Source organism: Oncorhynchus kisutch, unplaced genomic scaffold, assembly GCF_002021735.2.
Source record: "Oncorhynchus kisutch isolate 150728-3 unplaced genomic scaffold, Okis_V2 Okis02a-Okis13b_hom, whole genome shotgun sequence".
Taxonomy (NCBI): Eukaryota; Metazoa; Chordata; class Actinopteri; order Salmoniformes; family Salmonidae; genus Oncorhynchus; species Oncorhynchus kisutch.
The window spans coordinates 9,941,915-9,965,893 of NW_022261979.1; the positions used below are offsets into that span (position 1 = coordinate 9,941,915).

The 23,979-nt window shown below is 45.7% G+C and overlaps 2 protein-coding genes across 9 annotated transcripts in view; both read right to left on the bottom strand.

The window, feature by feature from the left end:
* Positions 1 to 23,928, bottom strand: part of LOC116359320 (doublecortin domain-containing protein 2) — a 34,511-nt gene extending 10,583 nt beyond the window's left edge. For 7 of the 8 annotated variants that reach the window (XR_004206680.1, XR_004206679.1, XM_031812184.1 and 4 more), the window contains exons 1-7: positions 23,101 to 23,928; positions 21,627 to 21,681; positions 17,434 to 17,522; positions 16,687 to 16,821; positions 15,767 to 15,916; positions 15,426 to 15,483; positions 14,858 to 15,035 (exon numbers count right to left, since the gene is read on the bottom strand). Coding sequence is in view for 6 of the 8 variants with exons in the window: in XM_031812184.1 (XP_031668044.1) it covers positions 14,858 to 15,035; positions 15,426 to 15,483; positions 15,767 to 15,916; positions 16,687 to 16,821; positions 17,434 to 17,522; positions 21,627 to 21,681; positions 23,101 to 23,387 (952 nt within the window). In the remaining 2 variants the exon portion in view is untranslated. The remainder of the gene's footprint in view (positions 1 to 14,857; positions 15,036 to 15,425; positions 15,484 to 15,766; positions 15,917 to 16,686; positions 16,822 to 17,433; positions 17,523 to 21,626; positions 21,682 to 23,100) is intronic. The other variant, XM_031812181.1, reaches the window with a different exon arrangement.
* Positions 23,731 to 23,979, bottom strand: part of LOC109885449 (sodium-dependent dopamine transporter-like) — a 59,355-nt gene continuing 59,106 nt past the window's right edge. The window contains 1 exon segment of the mRNA XM_031811821.1: positions 23,731 to 23,811. Coding sequence (XP_031667681.1) covers positions 23,731 to 23,811 — 81 coding nt within the window.

Here is a 23,979-nt window from a genome sequence, read left to right on the forward strand (position 1 = left end):
CTAAAAGCCCTTCACTTCCTCACCTCTGACTGTTTAGAATCATCACTGCTAAAACCCCTTCACTTCCTCACCTCTGACTGTATAGAATCATCACTGCTAAAAGCCCTTCACTTCCTCACCTCTGACTGTATAGAATCATCACTGCTAAAACCCCTTCACTTCCTCACCTCTGACTGTATAGAATCATCACTGCTAAAACCCTTTCACTTCCTCACCTCTGACTGTATAGAATCATCACTGCTAAAACCCCTTCACTTCCTCACCTCTGACCGTATAGAATCATCACTGCTAAAACCCCTTCACTCCCTCACCTCTGACCGTATAGAATCATCACTGCTAAAACCCCTTCACTTCCTCACCTCTGACTGTATAGAATCATCACTGCTAAAAGCCCTTCACTTCCTCACCTCTGACTGTATAGAATCATCACTGCTAAAAGCCCTTCACTTCCTCACCTCTGACTGTATAGAATCATCACTGCTAAAACCCCTTCACTTCCTCACCTCTGACCGTATAGAATCATCACTGCTAAAACCCCTTCACTTCCTCACCTCTGACCGTATAGAATCATCACTGCTACAGTACTGACTTGATGCATAGGGAGGAAATATGAATACTAGATACTACTCTGCATTATGGCAACATATACTACTCCATAGTATGTCGTTTCACCAGAGCCAGGGGCCCCTCTCTCTGTGATCCTGAAAACATCTGACCTGCTTGGATTGGCTTGGATTGGATTGGCTTGGCTTGGATTTGCATGGATTTGCTTGGATTGGATTGGCTTGGCTTGGCTTGGTTTGGCTTGGATTGGCTTGGTTTGGATTGGTTTGGATTGGTTTAGCTTGGCTTGGCTTGGATTGGCTTGGATTGGCTTGGATTTTCTTGGATTGGATTGGTTTGGATTGGCTTGGTTTGCACAGCCACATGCAAAAAGCAAAAGTGGGACGGCCTCCGATTCAAAATGACACCAGCCTCCTGTGTGGAGATGGGATGCCGTCTGCATGTCACCTAAAAAACGTTGGTTACCAGATCAGCGTGACAGGCAAACCTCTAGTCTCTTAATCCCCGAATCGACCTTCAAAGGGTCCTCAGAAACCTTTGCTTTCTGAATGGAGAGATGAAGGGGATCACATTAAGTCCTGTTTCCTGTCTGCCATGTTGTCTAACGTCTAAGACACTCCTCACTGTAACATGTAACAGCAACACTAATGGCACCGTATTCACTATATAGTGCACTACTTCTGAGCTGGGCCCATAGGGCTCTGGTTGAAAGAAGTGCACTAGGTAAGGAATAGGGTGCCATTTGGGAAACTCGAGTTTCTCCTGCTGTACTGGGGGACTCAGCCTAGCTAACTCAAAGACTGCTAGCTACTGTTCTCCTGATGTACTGGGGGACTCAGCCTAGCTAACTCAATGACTGCTAGCTACTGTTCTCCTGATGTACTGGGTGATTCAGCCTAGCTAATTCAATGACTGCTAGCTACTGTTCTCCTGATGTACTGGGTGACTCAGCATAGCTAACTCATAGACTGCTAGCTACTGTTCTCCTGATGTACTGGGTGACTCAGCCTAGCTAACTCATAGACTGCTAGCTACTGTTCTCCTGATGTACTGGGTGACTCAGCATAGCTAACTCAAAGACTGCTAGCTACTGTTCTCCTGCTGTACTGGGGAACTCAGCCTAGCTAACTCAAAGACTGCTAGCTACTGGACACATTCAAAAGACACATGTAGACCTGACATGTCTGTTTGTACGTATACCCATCGTGTTTTTAACACCGTTTTTCGACTGGATGGAGGCATTATGGATCGATCCATCACACGGACTGAGAGGGAGATGTTTTAGTCTGGTGGTTCGCTTATAAAACTGTCTTTCACTCTGTATTAATCACTGACTACACTCTGACTATACCCTGCCTACTGTCCACTGGCTACACCCTGCCTACTGTAGACTGACTACACCCTGCCTACTGTAGACTGACTACACCCTGCCTACTGTACACTGACTACACCCTGCCTACTGTACACCGACTACACCCTGCCTACTGTACACCGACTACACCCTGCCTACTGTACACTGACTACACCCTGCCTACTGCACACCGACTACACCCTGCCTACTGTACACTGACTACACCCTGCCTACTGTACACTGACTACACCCTGCCTACTGTTCACTCTGACTACACCCTGCCTACTGTACACGGACTACACCCTGCCTACTGTACACCGACTACACCCTGCCTACTGTACACTGACTACACCCTGCCTACTGTAGTAAACCCGTAGTGTACGCTGCAGTGATACTACGACTACAGGCAGTTAGAAAATGCTTTCAGTTTCCTGAAACACATTCTTCCTGCTTCTTAACACACAGAAATATGGTTTAACTTTAAAGCCTGATCACAACAGAAGTTCAGAAAACAACTGAACTTCATTGCCAACATCCTCGACCCCGTCTCTTTAAAAAAAACACACACACACACACACAACAACAACACATTCCTACTTCCATTCCTTTTTCTATTGAATGTTAATGTTATTCATTCTCTATACAATAGTTGGTTGGGAAAATGGCATTGAACATGGAATGTTGCTGTATCCTTCGAGGTTCTAAAGGGCTAAATGAGTTGACATGAAACAGCATTGCCACTGAACCTGGTTCTATTCACAGCAAGAGGTGTTGTTCCAATACAAGGTCACGGTGAATACAACCCTACGTTCGGTCCTTGGGTTTTATTAAAAAATATATATATATATTTAACCTTTATTTAACTAGGCAAGTCAGTTAAGAATAAATTCCTTATTTTACAATGGACGGGCCCTACCCAGGCCCAAACCCTACCCTTAACCCGGACGACGCCGGGACAATTGTCGAGCCGCACCATTGGGACTCTCGATCACGGCCGGGTTGTGATACAGCCCGAGAAACCGAACCAGGGTGTCTGTAGTGATGGCCTCGAGCACTGAGATGCAGTGCCTTAGACCACAGCGCCACTGAGATCTGTTTATATTCGTAACAAGACAAATTGGATGAAGGCTGTTTTCTTGAGGAATAGCATGTAGGTAGTTCTAATGTACAGATCCACTCTATATCGGGTCGGCAGGTAGTCTAGTGGTTAGAGCGTTGGACTAGTAACCAAAAGGTTGCTAGATCAAATCCCAGAGCTGACAAGGTAAGAAAAAAATCTGTCGTTCTGCTCCTGAACAGGCAGTTAACCCACTAGGCTCTGTCGTTAACCCACTAGGCTCTGTCGTTAACCCACTAGGCTCTGTCGTTAACCCACTAGGCTCTGTCGTTAACCCACTAGGCTAGGCTGTCGTTGTAAATAAGAATTGGTTCTTTAACTGACTTGCCTAGTTAAATAAAGGTAAAAACTGTGGAATGGGGCTACAACCAGTATGTTACCATTAATAACTAGACATTTAACTGATGTAGGCAGATTATACATTAGTCACGTAAACTCCTTCCTCAACTTATCTTCAATCGGTGTCAGGTCAAAATCAGAAGTAAACATGTGCTGTTTAAAACGCCTGGTTTTCTGAGCAACTTTTTCATTGACTACACCCTGCCTACTGTCCACTCTGACTACACCCTGCCTACTGTCCACTGACTACACCCTGCCTACTGTCCACTGACTACACCCTGCCTACTGTCCACTCTGACTACACCCTGCCTACTGTCCACTCTGACTACACCCTGCCTACTGTACACTGACTACACCCTGCCTACTGTCCACTCTGACTACACCCTGCCTACTGTCCACTGACTACACCCTGCCTACTGTCCACTCTGACTACACCCTGCCTACTGTCCACTCTGACTACACCCTGCCTACTGTCCACTGACTACACCCTGCCTACTGTCCACTCTGACTACACCCTGCCTACTGTCCACTCTGACTACACCCTGCCTACTGTACACTGACTACACCCTGCCTACTGTCCACTCTGACTACACCCTGCCTACTGTCCACTGACTACACCCTGCCTACTGTCCACTCTGACTACACCCTGCCTACTGTCCACTCTGACTACACCCTGCCTACTGTCCACTCTGACTACACCCTGCCTACTGTCCACACTGACTACACCCTGCCTACTGTCCACTCTGACTACACCCTGCCTACTGTCCACTCTGACTACACCCTGCCTACTGTACACTGACTACACCCTGCCTACTGTCCACTCTGACTACACCCTGCCTACTGTCCACACTGACTACACCCTGCCTACTGTCCACTCTGACTACACCCTGCCTACTGTCCACTCTGACTACACCCTGCCTACTGTACACTGACTACACCCTGCCTACTGTCCACTCTGACTACACCCTGCCTACTGTCCACACTGACTACACCCTGCCTACTGTACACTGACTACACCCTGCCTACTGTCCACTCTGACTACACCCTGCCTACTTCAATTGTTAGGACATGTAAACACCTGGTTTTCTGAGCAACCTTTTCAATTGTTAGGATCTTAAAATCAGAGCAGCAGCACATGTAGTAGCTCCAGCACATGGTAGCTCCAGAACATGGTAGCTCCAGCACATGGTAGCTCCAGAACATGGTAGCTCCAGCACATGGTAGCTCCAGAACATGGTAGCTCCAGCACCTGGTAGCTCCAGCACATGGTAGCTCCAGAACATGGTAGCTCCAGCACATGGTAGCTCCAGCACATGGTAGCTCCAGAACATGGTAGCTCCAGCACCTGGTAGCTCCAGCACATGGTAGCTCCAGCACCTGGTAACTTCAGCACCTGGTAGCTCCAGAACATGGTAGCACCCGCACATGGTAGCACCAGCACATGGTAGCACCAGCACATGGTAGCACCAGAACATGGTAGCACCAGAACATGGTAGCTCCAGAACATGGTAGCTCCAGCACATGGTAGCACCAGCACATAGTAGCACCAGAACATGGTAGCTCCAGAACATGGTAGCTCCAGAACATGGTAGCTCCAGCCGAGTGAGCCTCTCTCTTTAGTACCAGTGAAGTGAGTTCATAAACAACTGAAAAGTATTCATCTTTAAGAAGTAGTTTTCACATACAACAACAACAAAAAATTAAAAAAAATAAACATGGTCGCTGTGGTACAAGGTCTATTTTGATTGGTCGACGTGATGTATTTATCATAGTCCAATCAGATTTCAGATGTGTCCATGTAACACAGGGTTATTAGGGAAATGGTTCTTCTTGCAAACCATTATAAACATTTCTTAATACAACAATTCTATTCATCTGACTATCCACAATAATGGTATTATAGTGTGTAACCGTACTCACTGTGGTGTATCTTGACCACAGCGGTGGAGCTTATCGTTTTTTTAAAGACAGACATTTGCCTTTTCTGAGTATTAACTGCATTCAGGAGAGAGGTGGTGTGGGGGGACGGGAAGACTTAACCAATCAAAACGTCCCCTGTGTTTGAGGAGGATGTTGTTCATGCATGTACGAGGAAGGATACAGAGAGAGAGAAAGAGTATATCCCAAATCGCACACTACTCCCTATAAAGTGCACTACTTTTCACCAGAGTCCTATAAGTCCTGGTCAAAAGTAGTGCACTACATACAGTATACAGTGATTTGGGACACAGCCAGAGAGATAATCAGTCTGACGCCACACTCCTCCAGAGCACCAGTTGAGGAGCAGTGGAGGGAGTATGGAGGGTCCTGTCTCTGGCTTGGAGTCATTATCCCAGAAAGGCAATTACCATGGCCGGGCCTCTCTCCCTCCTCTCCTCCTCTCTGTAGGGGGCCTTCTCTCCCTCCTCTCCTCTCCCCGTCCCCTCCTCCCCTCTCCTCCTCTCTGTAGGGGGCCCTCTCTCCCTCCTCTCCTCTCTTCTTCTCCTCTCGTCCCTCTCTCCCCTTTCACCTCTCCTGCCATATCCTCTCTCCTCTCCTTTACTCTCCTCCTCCTCTCCTTTTTCCTCTCCTTTCCTGGATAGAGACTAATGGCATCACACAGTAACAGGCCTCAGTGACAGCCAGCAGAAACACAAGAGAAGAGAGAAGAGAGAGAAAAGGAGAGAGAAAAATAGACGAGAGAAGAGAGAAGAGAGCGAAGAGAGGAGAAAGAGAGAGGAGGGAGAGAGAAGAGAGGAGAGGAGAGAGAGAGAGGAGAGGAGAGGAGAGAGAGAGAATACAGTAAGGCATATTGGCCGCTTGTCTTGTGTTAACATGGAATTTGAAAGAGTGTTTTCCAGATGGAGGTTAAATGCTGATAAGCAAGAGAGAGAACTGAGCTTTTCAGCACCATGGACAGGGACAGAGACAGGGGCAGAGACAGAGGCAGAGACAGGGGCAGAGACAGAGGCAGAGACAGGGGCAGAGACAGAGGCAGAGACAGGGGCAGAGACAGGGGCAGAGACAGGGGCAGAGACAGGGCAGAGACAGGGGCAGAGAGACATAGGGCCAGAGACATAGGGGCAGAGACAGTGACAGGGAGACAGGGACAGAGAAATAGGGCAGAGACAGGGGCAGAGACATAGAGACAGAGACAGGGGCAGAGACAGGGGCAGAGAGACAGAGACAGAGACAGGGACAGAGACAGGGGCAGAGACAGGGGCAGAGACATAGAGACAGAGACAGGGACAGAGAGACAGGGACAGAGAGACAGGGACAGAGAAATAGGGCAGAGACAGGGACAGAGAGACAGGGACAGAGAAATAGGGCAGAGACAGGGACAGGGGCAGAGACAGGGGCAGAGAGACAGGGACAGAGACATAGAGACAGGGACAGAGACATAGGGCAGAGACAGGGGCAGAGACATAGAGACAGAGACAGGGGCAGAGACAGGGGCAGAGACATAGGGCAGAGACAGGGGCAGAGACAGAGACAGGGGCAGAGACAGGGGCAGAGACAGAGACAGAGACAGAGACAGAGACAGAGACAGGGACAGAGACAGGGGCAGAGACAGGGGCAGAGACATAGAGACAGAGACAGGGACAGAGAGACAGGGACAGAGAGACAGGGACAGATAAATAGGGCAGAGACAGGGACAGAGAGACAGGGACAGAGAAATAGGGCAGAGACAGGGACAGAGAGACAGGGACAGAGACAGGGAGAGAGACAGGGACAGAGACATGGGCAGAGACAGGGACAGAGAGACAGGGACAGAGAGACAGGGACAGAGAAATAGGGCAGAGACAGGGACAGAGAGACAGGGACAGAGAAATAGGGCAGAGACAGGGACAGAGAGACAGGGACAGAGACAGGGAGAGAGACAGGGACAGAGACATGGGCAGAGACAGGGACAGAGACAGGGAGAGAGACATGGGCAGAGAGACAGGGACAGAGACATAGAGACAGGGACAGAGACATAGGGCAGAGACAGAGACAGAGACAGGGACAGAGAGACAGGGACAGAGAAATAGGGCAGAGAAAGGGACAGAGAGACAGGGACAGAGAAATAGGGCAGAGACAGGGACAGAGAGACAGGGACAGGGAGAGAGACAGGGACAGAGACATGGGCAGAGACAGGGACAGAGACAGGGAGAGAGACAGGGACAGAGAGAAAGTCATGGACAGAGACAGGAACAAAGACAGAGAGAGAGAGTGACAGAGACAGGAACAGAGATAGAGACAGACAGACACAGAGACATGGGCAGGGAAAGGGACAGAGACAGACTACACTATTTACTGCAGCATTAACAAATGATGCTGTAACTCTGTCGTAACTCAGTTTATTGAGTTTAATTCAAATGTATTCAGTCTGTGAATCAGTCTGTGTTTGTTAACATCTCTCCAGAGATGTCTGTGTTTGTTAACATCTCTCCAGAGATGTCTGTGACATTTGGCTGCACCTCTGGTGTCTAAAGTGGTTTCTGAACACACCCTCTGCCAGGGATCTCTCTCTCTGAACAACATCCACAGTTATTAGAGACAAGGACTGAACAACATCCACAGTTATTAGAGACAAGGACTGAACAACATCCACAGTTATTAGAGACAAGGACTGAAGAACATCCACAGTTATTAGAGACAAGGACTGAAGAACATCCACAGTTATTAGAGACAAGGACTGAAGAACATCCACAGTTATTAGAGACAAGGACTGAACAACATCCACAGTTATTAGAGACAAGGACTGAACAACATCCACAGTTAATAGAGACAAGAGATGAACAACATCCACAGTTATTAGAGACAAGAGATGAACAACATCCACAGTTATTAGAGACGAGGACTGAACATCCACAGTTATTAGAGACAAGGACTGAAGAACATCCACAGTTATTAGAGACAAGGACTGAACAACATCCACAGTTATTAGAGACAAGGACTGAACAACATCCACAGTTATTAGAGACAAGGACTGAACAACATCCACAGTTATTAGAGACAAGGACTGAACAACATCCACAGTTATTAGAGACAAGGACTGAACAACATCCACAGTTATTAGAGACAAGGACTGAACAACATCCACAGTTATTAGAGTCAAGGACTGAACAACATCCACAGTTATTAGAGACAAGGACTGAAGAACATCCACAGTTATTAGAGACAAGGACTGAACAACATCCACAGTTATTAGAGACAAGGACTGAACAACATCCACAGTTATTAGAGACAAGGACTGAACAACATCCACAGTTATTAGAGACAAGGACTGAACAACATCCACAGTTATTAGAGACAAGGACTGAAGAACATCCACAGTTATTAGAGACAAGAGATGAACAACATCCACAGTTATTAGAGACAAGGACTGAACAACATCCACAGTTATTAGAGACAAGGACTGAACAACATCCACAGTTATTAGAGACAAGGACTGAAGAACATCCACAGTTATTAGAGACAAGAGATGAACAACATCCACAGTTATTAGAGACAAGAGATGAACAACATCCACAGTTATTAGAGACGAGGACTGAACATCCACAGTTATTAGAGACAAGGACTGAAGAACATCCACAGTTATTAGAGACAAGGACTGAACATCCACAGTTATTAGAGACAAGGACTGAACATCCACAGTTATTAGAGACAAGGACTGAACATCCACAGTTATTAGAGACAAGGACTGAAGAACATCCACAGTTATTAGAGACAAGAGATGAACAACATCCACAGTTATTAGAGACAAGAGATGAACAACATCCACAGTTATTAGAGACAAGAGATGAACAACATCCACAGTTATTAGAGACAAGAGATGAACAACATCCACAGTTATTAGAGACAAGAGATGAACAACATCCACAGTTATTAGAGACGAGGACTGAACAACATCCACAGTTATTAGAGACAAGAGATGAAGAACATCCACAGTTATTAGAGACAAGGACTGAATAACATCCAGTTATTAGAGACAAGGACTGAAGAACATCCACAGTTATTAGAGACAAGAGATGAACAACATCCACAGTTATTAGAGACAATGACTGAATAACATCCAGTTATTAGAGACAAGGACTGAAGAACATCCACAGTTATTAGAGACAAGAGATGAACAACATCCACAGTTATTAGAGACAAGGACTGAACAACATCCACAGTTATTAGAGACAAGGACTGAACAACATCCACAGTTATTAGAGACAAGAGATGAACAACATCCACAGTTATTAGAGACAAGGACTGAAGAACATCCACAGTTATTAGAGACAAGGACTGAATAACATCCAGTTATTAGAGACAAGGACTGAAAAACATCCACAGTTATTAGAGACAAGAGATGAACAACATCCACAGTTATTAGAGACAAGAGATGAACAACATCCACAGTTATTAGAGACAATGACGTGCTTCAAATGGCACCTGTTTCCTATATAGTGCACTCCATTGGACCAGGGCCCAGAGAGTGATGTAATGTGTGAGTTTCATGCGCTCGGTTATTGTTGGAAACGTTGCTGTTGCTGTAGCTACACTGTTGTTTCTTAGACCACCACTGCCCCCTGGTGTTCAGACGGGAGAATGCATTATATAAGATTCCGTTCCAAACATGACATCATCATTTTTAAATGAAGGTCATTCAATATGCAAGTGTCTGCTACCCACCGAGACACACACACTTAGGTACAGTCAGATACAGACCCACCTAGACCAACACACACTTAGGTACAGTCAGATACAGACCCACCTAGACCAACACACACTTAGTTACAGTCAGATACAGACCCACCGAGACACACACACTTAGGTACAGTCAGATACAGACCCACATAGACAACACACACTTAGCTACAGTCAGATACAGACCCACCTAGACCAACACACACTTAGTTACAGTCAGATACAGACCCACATAGACAACACACACTTAGTTACAGTCAGATACAGACCCACCTAGACAACACACACTTAGTTACAGTCAGATACAGACCCACCTAGACACACACACTTAGTTACAGTCAGATACAAACCCACTTAGACACAAACACTTAGTTACAGTCAGATACAGACCCACCTAGACACACACACTTAGTTAGTCAGATACAGACCCACCTAGTCACACACACTTAGTTACAGTCAGATACAGACCCACCTAGACACACACACTTAGTTACAGTCAGATACAGACCCACCTAGACAACACACACTTAGTTACAGTCAGATACAGACCCACCTAGACAACACACACTTAGTTACAGTCAGATACAGACCCACCTAGACAACACACACTTAGTTACAGTCAGATACAGACCCACCTAGACAACACACACTTAGTTACAGTCAGATACAGACCCACCTAGACAACACACACTTAGTTACAGTCAGATACAGACCCACCTAGACAACACACACTTAGTTACAGTCAGATACAGACCCACATAGACAACACACACTTAGCTACAGTCAGATACAGACCCACCTGGACCAACACACACTTAGTTACAGTCAGATACAGACCCACGTAGACAACACACACTTAGTTACAGTCAGATACAGACCCACCTAGACAACACACACTTAGTTACAGTCAGATACAGACCCACCTAGACACACACACTTAGCTACAGTCAGATACAGACCCACCTAGACAACACACACTTAGTTACAGTCAGATACAGACCCACCTAGACAACACACACTTAGTTACAGTCAGATACAGACCCACCTAGACAACACACACTTAGTTACAGTCAGATACAAACCCACTTAGGCACAACACTTAGTTACAGTCAGATACAGACCCACCTAGACAACACACACTTAGTTACAGTCAGATACAGACCCACCTAGACACACACACTTAGTTAGTCAGATACAGACCCACCTAGTCACACACACTTAGTTACAGTCAGATACAGACCCACCTAGACAACACACACTTAGTTACAGTCAGATACAGACCCACCTAGACAACACACACTTAGTTACAGTCAGATACAGACCCACCTAGACAACACACACTTAGTTACAGTCAGATACAGACCCACCTAGACAACACACACTTAGTTACAGTCAGATACAGACCCACCTAGACAACACACACTTAGTTACAGTCAGATACAGACCCACCTAGACACACACACTTAGTTACAGTCAGATACAGACCCACCTAGACACACACACTTAGTTACAGTCAGATACAGACCCACCTAGACACACACACTTAGTTACAGTCAGATACAGACCCACCTAGACACACACACTTAGTTACAGTCAGATACAGACCCACCTAGACAACACACACTTAGTTACAGTCAGATACAGACCCACCTAGACAACACACACTTAGTTACAGTCAGATACAGACCCACCTAGACAACACACACTTAGTTACAGTCAGATACAGACCCACCTAGACAACACACACTTAGTTACAGTCAGATACAGACCCACCTAGACAACACACACTTAGTTACAGTCAGATACAGACCCACCTAGACAACACACACTTAGTTACAGTCAGATACAGACCCACATAGACAACACACACTTAGCTACAGTCAGATACAGACCCACCTGGACCAACACACACTTAGTTACAGTCAGATACAGACCCACGTAGACAACACACACTTAGTTACAGTCAGATACAGACCCACCTAGACAACACACACTTAGTTACAGTCAGATACAGACCCACCTAGACACACACACTTAGCTACAGTCAGATACAGACCCACCTAGACAACACACACTTAGTTACAGTCAGATACAGACCCACCTAGACAACACACACTTAGTTACAGTCAGATACAGACCCACCTAGACAACACACACTTAGTTACAGTCAGATACAAACCCACTTAGGCACAAACACTTAGTTACAGTCAGATACAGACCCACCTAGACAACACACACTTAGTTACAGTCAGATACAGACCCACCTAGACACACACACTTAGTTAGTCAGATACAGACCCACCTAGTCACACACACTTAGTTACAGTCAGATACAGACCCACCTAGACAACACACACTTAGTTACAGTCAGATACAGACCCACCTAGACAACACACACTTAGTTACAGTCAGATACAGACCCACCTAGACAACACACACTTAGTTACAGTCAGATACAGACCCACCTAGACAACACACACTTAGTTACAGTCAGATACAGACCCACCTAGACAACACACACTTAGTTACAGTCAGATACAGACCCACCTAGACAACACACACTTAGTTACAGTCAGATACAGACCCACCTAGACACACACACTTAGTTACAGTCAGATACAGACCCACCTAGACAACACACACTTAGTTACAGTCAGATACAGACCCACCTAGACAACACACACTTAGTTACAGTCAGATACAGACCCACCTAGACACACACACTTAGTTATAGTCAGATACCCACAGACACTTAGACAAAGCGAAAGAGAGAGAGGGAGAGAGAGAGAGAGAGAGGGAGAGAGAGAGAGACAGAGGGAGAGAGACACATACTCTGGGCATACTGATAAATGACTAGGATAGGGAATCCGATTGGGAATAAGCTCTAACTACCCCAGTTTATTTGAGGACATCAGTGTGTGTGTGTGTGTGTGTGTGTGTGTGTGTGTGTGTGTGTGTGTGTGTGTGTGTGTGTGTGTGTGTGTGTGTGTGTGTGTGTGTGTGTGTGTGTGTGTGTGTACGTCATAGTCTGGAGGTGAGATTAGGCAGATCAGGTTCACACATTAACACATGAGTTACCCTAAGGCTCTGTCCCTAATGACACACGGTTCCCTATATAGTACACTACGTTCCACCAGAGTCCTATGGGGTTGACTTTTTCAACATTTTGTTACGTTACAGCCTTATTCTAAAATGGATTAAATCTGGGGGTTTTCCCCCTTATCAATTTACACACAAAACCCATAATGACAAAGCAAAAACAGGGTTTTTAGAATTTTTGGGGGCAAATTGAAGAAAATTAAATACAGACATATAACAATTACATCAGTATTCAGACCCTTTAGCCAGTACTTTGTTAAAGCACTTTGGGAAGCGATTACAGCCTTCAGTCTTCTGGTCTGATCACGCCCCCATAGAGCCCTGCTCTGACCACGCCCCCATAGAGCCCTGCTCTGACCACACCCTCAAAGAGCCCTGCTCTGACCACGCCCCCATAGAGCTCTGCTCTGACCACGCCCCCATAGAGCCCTGCTCTGACCACGCCCCCATAGAGCCCTGCTCTGACCACGCCCCCATAGAGCCCTGCTCTGACCACGCCCCCATAGAGCCCTGCTCTGACCACGCCCCCATAGAGCCCTGCTCTGACCACGCCCCCATAGAGCACTGCTCTGACCACGCCCCCATAGAGCCCTGCTCTGACCACGCCCCCATAGAGCCCTGCTCTGACCACGCCCCCATAGAGCCCTGCTCTGACCACGCCCCCATAGAGCCCTGCTCTGACCACGCCCCCATAGAGCCCTGCTCTGACCACGCCCTCAAAGAGCCCTGCTCTGACCACGCCCCCACAGAGCCCTGCTCTGACCACGCCCCCACAGAGCTCTGCTCTGACCACGCCCCCACAGAGCCCTGCTCTGACCACGCCCCCACAGAGCTCTGCTCTGACCACGCCCCCACAGAGCCCTGCTCTGACGACACCCCCATAGAGCCCTGCTCTAGCCAAGCCCCCACAGAGCCCTGCTCTGAACACGCCCCCACAGATCCCTGCTCTGACCACGCCCCCATAGAGTCCTGCTCTGACCACACCCCCATAGTCCTGCTCTGACCACGCCCCCACAGAGCCCTGCTCTGACCACGCCCCCACAGAGCCCTGCTCTGACCACGCCCCCACATAGCCCTGCCCTGACCACGCCCCCACAGAGCCCTGCTCTGAACACACCCTCACAGAGCCCTGCTCTGAACACGCCCCCACAGATCCCTGCTCTGACCACGCCCCCATAGAGCCCTGCTCTAGCCACGCCCCCATAGAGCCCTGCTCTAGCCACGCCCCCATAGAGCCCTGCTCTGACCACGCCCCCATAGAGCCCTGCTCTGATCACGCCCCCACTGAGCCCTGCTCTGACCACGCCCCCATAGAGCCCTGCTCTGACCACACCCCCATAGTCCTGCTCTGACCACCCCCCCACAGAGCCCTGCTCTGACCACGCCCCCACATAGCCCTGCCCTGACCACGCCCCCACAGAGCCCTGCTCTGAACACTCCCTCACAGAGCCCTGCTCTGAACACGCCCCCACAGATCCCTGCTCTGACCACGCCCCCACAGAGCCCTGCTCTAGCCACGCCCCCAGAGCCCTGCTCTGATCACACCCCCATAGACCCCTGACCTGACCACGCCCCATAGGGCCCTGCTCTGAGTCGTACCTCTAGTATCTCAGTCAGTCGTACCTCTAGTATCTCAGTCAGTCGTACCTCTAGTATCTCAGTCAGTCGTACCTCTAGTATCTCAGTCAGTCGTACCTCTAGTATCTCAGTCAGTCAGGGGCCATTCCTACCGTTGTCCTGTGTTCCCAGGGAGATACTGAGACCACTCCTCCTCTTCCTGAGGATCATGAGTCTCTGCTGGGAGATCTGCCTGACGATGGACGACGTGCGGTCCGTATCATGCGCAGATATCTTGGCGTCTGCTGGCTCTCTGCACCGCCACATAGACTTACTGTGGTTCACCGTCAACTAGAGTGAGATATAGAATCAGTCAATCACATTGTATTCATATAGTCCTAAGAACACGTCACAAAGTGCTTTATATTGAAGAGAACTCCGGAATATTCTGTTGGTCTTGATGTTTAGTTTTATGGATTGATAAAGCAGGGTCAACATTAGATAAGTCAACTGTCTTGATGTTTAGTCGTATGGATTGATAAAGCAGGGTCAACATTAGATAAGTCAACTGTCTTGATGTTTAGGCTTTGGGAATGACAAAGGACCGTCAACATTAGATAAGTCAACTGTCTTAATGTTTAGGCTTTGGGAATGACAAAGGACCGTCAACATTAGATAAGTCAACTGTTTTATGAAGAAGACTCATTCTCAAAGAAGTTGGCTTTTCAAGACAACTCTTACACTGTTTCTGTTCTGCTTTCCAGATGTGTATATGGGCGGTAATGAGGAAGCTTTGGATCTGGGAAAAACAAAAACAGAACGTGTGAGAAAGATCAGATGATCGACAGGAAACAGGAAACCCAACAGTAGAAAACGCATTGTGCTTCACACATCAAGTGTAAGAAACTTCTGCGACGGAGAAGGAGAGAGAGAGAGAGAGAGACAGAGAGACAGAGAGACAGAGAGACAGAGAGACAGAGAGAGAGAGAGAGAGTAAAGAAATAAAGGAGAGAACAATGAATGAAGTAAGGAATGAACAAAAGGAACAATCCAATGAGTCAGAAGCCTTCTGAGATATTCACCCTGTAGTCCTTCGTATTCCCCTTGGTTTGGTGAACAGAAGGTCACTGTAGGGAAGTCTTTTAAACTTGTCTCTCCCAACAGCCACGTAAAACTGCCCAGTCTCCAAGTCCTTTCCCTCGTTCACATGATTTCCATCAAAGGTGTAAAGGCTGTAAAAAAAGAGGAGAAAACTCACCTGTCATTTAGGAAGAGGAGGACGAAGACTATATAAACAAGATCTAATGTTACGTTGACAATGAAACTCACACATCACCTGTCATTTAGGAAGAAGAGGACGAAGACTATATAAACCAGATCTAATGTTCCGTTGACAATGAAACTCACACATCACCTGTCATTTAGGAAGAAGAGGACGAAGACGTTATAAACCAGATCTAATGTTCCGTTGACAATGAAACTCACACATCACCTGTCATTTAGGAAGAAGAGGACGAAGACGTTATAAACCAGATCTAATGTTACGTTGACAATGAAACTCACACATCACCTGTCATTTAGGAAGAAGAGGACGAAGACGTTATAAACCAGATCTAATGTTACGTTGACAATGAAACTCACACATCACCTGTCATTTAGGAAGAAGAGGACGAAGACGTTATAAACCAGATCTAATGTTACGTTGACAATGAAACTCACACATCACCTGTCATTTAGGAAGAAGAGGACGAAGACGTTATAAACCAGATCTAATGTTACGTTGACAATGAAACTCACAGGACGAGTTTCCCAGACACAGATTAATCCTGAACAACAACACAAATGTATTTGATTGGAGAATCCCCATTCAGTATGATTTTCAGTCCTGGACTAGGTTTAAATATGTGTCTGGGAAACTGCGGCCCAAAAATATGTATGAAACAGATTAATGAATTGACTTAAAACAACATCTATTTAAGTGAAACCAATGACGTTTGGGTACCTTCGTACACACCCCAGGATTCTCAAACCCATTTTGTCAGTGATCATCTCCAGAACCCTGTCGTATTGGCCCAGTATCCGTTGGGGTATCAGCAGTCTTAACGCTGGGGTCAACACATCACCATTCGCTACCACGCTGTCAGGAGAATCAGAAAACTTCACAGTCAGAACACGGAACATTCTCACTACGACTGTCGTACCTGGCTGGCTCACTGAGCTATTTCAAGATGAATACAACATTCTCACTACGACTGTCGTACCTGGCTGGCTCACTGAGCTATTTCAAGATGAATACTCTGCATAAGAGCTTCTGCTAAATGACTCAAAATGTTAAATGTAATTATAAACTGGGTGGTTTCGAACCCTGAATGCTGATTGGCTGACAGCTGTGGTATACCAGACCGTATACCCCGGGTATGACAAAAACATGTATTTTTCACTGCTCTAATTACATTGGTAACCAGTTTATAATAGCAGTACGGCTGTGTGGTTTATGGCCAATATACCACGGCTAAGGGCTGTGTCCAGACACTCCGCGTTGTGCGTAACAACAGCCCTTAGCCGTGGTATATTGGCCATAAACCACACCCCCTCGAACCTTATTGGTTAATTATAACACAATTAATATCAGGCACCAGTTCAGATCCATATCAATCACAAACAACTGTGATGATGTAGTAGGGTCTATCTGTATATTAACACAACACACAGACACATTCACACAGGGACAAATGTAAGTTGAACTTACAAAATCGAACAGGGTTCTTTGATGGGTTTCAGGAATCTTGCTGATACAATGATTCGACTCTGGGGCACCGGTTTAGCCTGTGGATACGGCTAAAAGTACAGGAGAGATTTATTTAACTTGGCAAGTCAGTTAAGAACAAATTCTTATTCACAATGACGGCCTACCAGGGAACAGTGGGTTAACTGCCTGTTTGGGAAGAGTCCTAAACCCAGTTAACAGTCCATCCTAGCCCTACTTCCTCTTAAGTGCGACAGGCTGTTTGGTCACAGCCAGGGTTCTGAGTGTTGTTTGAGGGCCTCTTTAATTGAACCAATCAGAGGAACACGACAGTGGTGAGTGTGGCTCTCATAAATAGACTGGCCTATTAAACCTCCACTAATCATGATTAGAACAGAAATCATGCAGTGTCTGTGTCCCAAATGACACCCTATTCCCTATAGAGTGCCCTACCTTTTGGCCAGAGCACTATGGTCCCTGGTCAAAAGTGGTGCACTTCCATAGGATTGCAAGTGCCCATTTTGGGAACACAGCCTGTGTGCTTGTTGCTGCTCCTCTGCCAATAAACTGATTGTAAATAAAACCCTTAGCGCTGGACAAGGAGGTTACGGACGTGTGACGTCAGTGTCTCCACCTCTCGGTGTGTGGTAAGAGATCTGACCACGAGGCGCTCTGCGGCGGACAACAATGCTTGATTAAAGATGCTATTCCAGGTTGTAAATCTGTATCATCACTACATTAGTCATTCATAGTCACCGATCTGCCAACAAAGTGATTATTCACAAACCACAAAAAAGGAGGTGCCTAAACACTGGTGTATTCGCCTCTCACTAAGCTGATCTTTCTCAAACAGCACTGAACACGTTTACATGCACGCCAATATCCTGTTATTATTCAGGTTACCACGGTTACATGCACGCCAATATCCTGTTATTATTCAGGTTACCGTGTCTACATGCACACCAATATCCTGTTATTATTCAGGTTACCACGGTTACATGCACGCCAATATCCTGTTATTATTCAGGTTACCACGGTTACATGCACACCAATATCCTGTTATTAATCAGGTTACCACGATTACATGCACACCAATATCCTGTTATTATTCAGGTTACCGTGTCTACATGCACACCAATATCCTGTTATTAATCAGGTTACCACGATTACATGGACACCAATATCCTGTTATTATTCAGGTTACCACAGTTACATGCACACCAATATCCTGTTATTATTCAGGTTACCATGTTTACATGCACACTAATATCCAGTTATTATTCAGGTTACCACGGTTACACGCGCACCAATATCCTGTTATTATTCAGGTTACCACGGTTACATGCACACCAATATCCTGTTGTTGTTCAGGTTACCACGGTTACATGCACACCAATATCCTGTTATTATTCAGGTTACCACGTTTACATGCACACCAATATCCTGTTATTATTCAGGTTACCATGGTTACATGCACACCAATATCCTGTTATTATTCAGGTTACCACGGTTACATGCACACCAATATCCTGTTATTATTCAGGTTACCACGGTTACATGCACACCAATATCCTGTTGTTGTTCAGGTTACCACGTTTACATGCACACCAATATCCTGTTATTATTCAGGTTACCACGGTTACATGCACACCAATATCATGTTATTATTCAGGTTACCACGGTTACATGCACACCAATATCCTGTTATTATTCAGGTTACCACGGTTACATGCACACCAATATCCTGTTGTTGTTCAGGTTACCACGGTTACATGCACACCAATATCCTGTTATTATTCAGGTTACCACGTTTACATGCACACAATATCCTGTTATTATTCAGGTTACCACGTTTACATGCACACAATATCCTGTTATTATTCAGGTTACCACGTTTACATGCACACAATATCCTGTTATTATTCAGGTTACCATGGTTACATGCACACAATATCCTGTTATTATTCAGGTTACCACGGTTACATGCACACCAATATCCTGTTATAATTCAGGTTACCACGGTTACATGCACACTAATATCCTGTTATTATTCGTCATAATCAAGTATTCTGTTTTTGACTTGATGCATATAAACATCATATCCTGTTTACAATAACCCCCCCCCCCCCCCCCCCCCAAAAAGCTTGTATCCCAGTTATGAGATAAATAATGTTCCTGGGATATGCTAATTTTAGATGGGAAACATCATATCCTGTTTACAATAACATCTGAATGTCAAACAAATCACTTCATAAAGTAGCTTCCTGTAGTTCCCATCCACAATAATTCCATCATTTATTTAGCTGATAGTTAGCTGAAGTTTCTGCTTATAATTTCCGACATTTGGTCGGCCATATTGTCATTTCTGACATTTGGTCGGCCATATTGTCATTTCTGACATTTGGTCGGCCATATTGTCATTTCTGACATTTGGTCGGCCATATTGTCATTTCTGACATTTGGTCGGCCATATTGTCATTTCTGACATTTGGTCGGCCATATTGTCATTTCTGACATTTGGTCGGCCATATTGTCATTTCTGACATTTGGTCGGCCATATTGTCATTTCTGACATTTGGTCGGCCATATTGTCATTTCTGACATTTGGTCGGCCAGTTGTTTGTCAACTATAGTTAAGATAGACGCAGCTTCTGTTCTGTCATAACTTGTTGCCCCAGAAAACTAAATAAAGTAGTGCTGACCAGAATAATGTCTTACATCGATAGAACGAATGCATTAGTAACCTAGTTAACACCGGTAAAGTTGTCTGTTTTGTTTTAGGGACCGGGGAGAAAACTCAATAACTCCCAGAACAGTGGAAAGACTAGTCCCCATGCAAAATGTCCAACTATCATCAGTTTGACCGGTTTAAAGGAAATGAAAAGCTGTCAAAATTATAAAACCCGTTTCTGATAAGACTTCAGTTCGTCTTGGATGCATATTTTATGTGGTTGAAATAGTGTCTGCTTGCATAACAGAGTCAAAGACAACACATTACACGCACATTCACATTTTCTCAAGAGATGCTGAAAGAAATCATATTTCTCCACTCCTGTTCCCGAGACTAAATTAACATTTGTTGTATAATTATACTGCAAGAAATTGATAATTCTGCAGCAGTTGATACTATATTACTCTACAGGTGAGAGGTTAAAGGCCTACATACAGTCAGTGTCCATGTTGAAGTTACTAATCCATTTAACCCATATTAACTTAAATGACGAACATTCTGATAATTCATGGGTACAGTGATACTCGTGAGCAGGATATCAAAGGTGCATGTAAACATCTAATCCCAAATAAGACCTTAAGCGGATATGAGCTACTACCCAGAATACTGTGCGCATGTAAACGTGGTGACTGACATTACACCTTTCATAGCTGATGCTTCTCAAACAGGCACCCAGAGACCAGGGCTTCTCAACAGGGCACCTAGAGGCCAGGGCTTCTCAAACAGGCACCCAGAGACCAGGGCTTCTCAAACAGGCACCCAGAGACCAGGGCTTCTCAACAGGGCACCTAGAGGCCAGGGCTTCTCAAACAGGCACCTAGAGGCCAGGGCTTCTCAAACAGGGCACCCAGAGACCAGGGCTTCTCAAACAGGCACCCAGAGACCAGGGCTTCTCAAACAGGCACCCAGAGACCAGGGCTTCTCAAACAGGCACCTAGAGGCCAGGGCTTCTCAAACAGGCACCCAGAGACCAGGGCTTCTCAAACAGGGCACCCAGAGACCAGGGCTTCTCAAACAGGCACCCAGAGACCAGGGCTTCTCAAACAGGGCACCCAGAGACCAGGGCTTCTCAAACAGGCACCCAGAGACCAGGGCTTCTCAAACAGGCACCCAGAGACCAGGGCTTCTCAAACAGACACCCAGAGACCAGGGCTTCTCAAACAGGCACCCAGAGACCTGGGCTTCTCAAACAGGCACCCAGAGACCAGGGCTTCTCAAACAGGCACCCAGAGACCAGGGCTTCTCAAACAGGCACTCAGAGACCAGGACATATTGTGATTGAATGATGAACAATTAAAAACATGTTTCCCTTTTGAAGGGCAAATGTCATCAATCATTAAAAACAGTTGCAGTCTAATTGACAGCACAGCATGGCCAGCAAGCCAGGACCAGTAGAAGACAAGGTCTAGTGAGTTTCTCTTGGTAAAGTGGTGTGAATGGTGGATAGTGCAACAAGTCATCTCACCTGCCCTGAAGAAGTAAGGAGCATCCTCTTCTTTCTGGATCCTATCTGTGAATAACTGCAATTACAATGGAGGGACAAAGTTATATACAGGCAACTGCAATTACAATGGAGGGACAAAGTTATATACAGGCAACTGCAATTACAATGGAGGGACACAGTTATATACAGGCAACTGCAATTACAATGGAGGGACAACGTTATATACAGGCAACTGCAATTACAATGGAGGGACAACGTTATATACAGGCAACTGCAATTACAATGGAGGGACAACGTTATATACAGGCAACTGCAATTACAATGGAGGGACAACGTTATACACAGGCAACTGCAATTACAATGGAGGGACAACGTTATACACACAACTGCAATTATCTGGTTTAATTGGTCAGAAATTTTACAGAATATTTTTATTTATTTAACCTTTATTTAATTAACTAGGCAAGTCAGTTCATAACAAATTCTTATTTTACAATGACGGCCCTACCCCGGCCCAAACCCTCCCTTAACCCGGACGACGCTGGTCTCACACTCCTTCCGATCATGGCTGGTTGTGATACAGCCAAGGATCGAACCAGGGTCTGTAGTGACGCCTCTAGCACTGAGAGGTAAGTGCCTTAGACCGCTGTGCCACTCAGGAGGCCATATAATGTGTCTAGGAGGAGTGTGGTCCAAATGTCACAATGTCATCTCTATGTCTCTATGTCACAATGTCATCTCTAGGTCTCTATGTCACAATGTCATCTCTATGTCACAATGTCATCTCTATGTCTCTATGTCACAATGTCATCTCTATGTCACAATGTCATCTCTATGTCTCTATGTCACAGTGTCATCTCTACAAAGCTCCTATCTAAGTGACTGCAATTTACAACAGAGAGACAATTATGATGAAAAAAACGTTTCCGTGATAAAATATGAGGATACAACTACTAAGAATAGATTCTATAAGGAGTGTGGGCTAAATGCCATCTCTACAAACCCTTTAATAAAAAGCTGCTTTACAGATAAACAATTAGTGGGTACAGTGGCCTACATGTTTAGGGAACACTGTCCAATTGTAACAGTTCAAATTAGGGTTTTCACTCTTTTATAGTTATTGGAACATCAGTAGGGTGAGGTCAACTCGACCTTGAAATGTGAACATCACAGACAGTGAGTCTGTCATTCAGTATACAATGAACATCACAGACAGTATCAATGATTATCACAGACAGTGAGTCTGTCATTCAGTATCAATGAACATCACAGACAGCAAGTCTGTCATTCAGTATACAATGAACATCACAGACAGTGAGTCTGTCATTCAGTAAACAATGAACATCACAGACAGTGAGTCTGTCATTCAGTATACAATGAACATCACAGACAGCGAGTCTGTCATTCAGTATACAATGAACATCAATGAATCCTTCAATAATATACATTAACTAATACAACAGACAATTATTACGCACACACACAATTATCTTACTCCAATTTCTTGAATTTCTCTCTCCCGGCAGCGACATATTGTTCCCCGCTCTGTAGATGGTCCAGGCAGGCCACCCGATGGCCCATTCTAGGGGTATAGATGTTCCGAACCGCTCCAAACGGAGCCTGCACACCCCCGGTCACATCTCGAAGAAAAGTATCAAAATTGGACACTCTCTTTTGGTTTACCACTAACCGGCGAGCCTCGTAAAACGGATCTCCATTCCGATACACGAATATGTTCTTCACGACAGGTTGCGATAGAAAACTGGGCTTTTCAGAGTTCATGACGATCGGGGTGAAAGTATCTAAGGCTGTGCTAGATCATTACCCCCACACAAATACAAAATGCATCCAATTTCAACGTAGTTGACCACTTCTGTTACAGGATAGGACGGTCGACATTATCGATACGCCATTACCGGATATTTTAGGTCCATTCAGTCCACATTTTCAAATGAGCAGCTTGAACTTCGCATAAAATAGTCCAACCTGAACGAAAGTTATGCTACTTTGAAGTTAGCTGAGTTCTTCCAGCGTGCATGTTATCCAGGTAAATACTTCCTGGTACAAATGTTTCTGAATGTAACGGGAACAAGGCACATGCAGAGAGTCAGGTTTGCGTGCCCCGTTATGCCCAGGTCACCGTAGAAGTCTCGTGTGTATCATACCGTGCCGAGGTGTCACGGGAGGGCAGGTATTGGAGCCGTTTCTATAGAAACACACACAGTCACACCGCTTGTCACTAACTATACCCCCCCACAAGCAACAGGTGGGTTAATAACTCAACTAAAAAGAAGTGAATGGAATATAAACGTTGTGAATGGGGAACAAGCCGTAAGCACACGTATAACTCTGTACAAAAAAAAAGTGAAGAGAA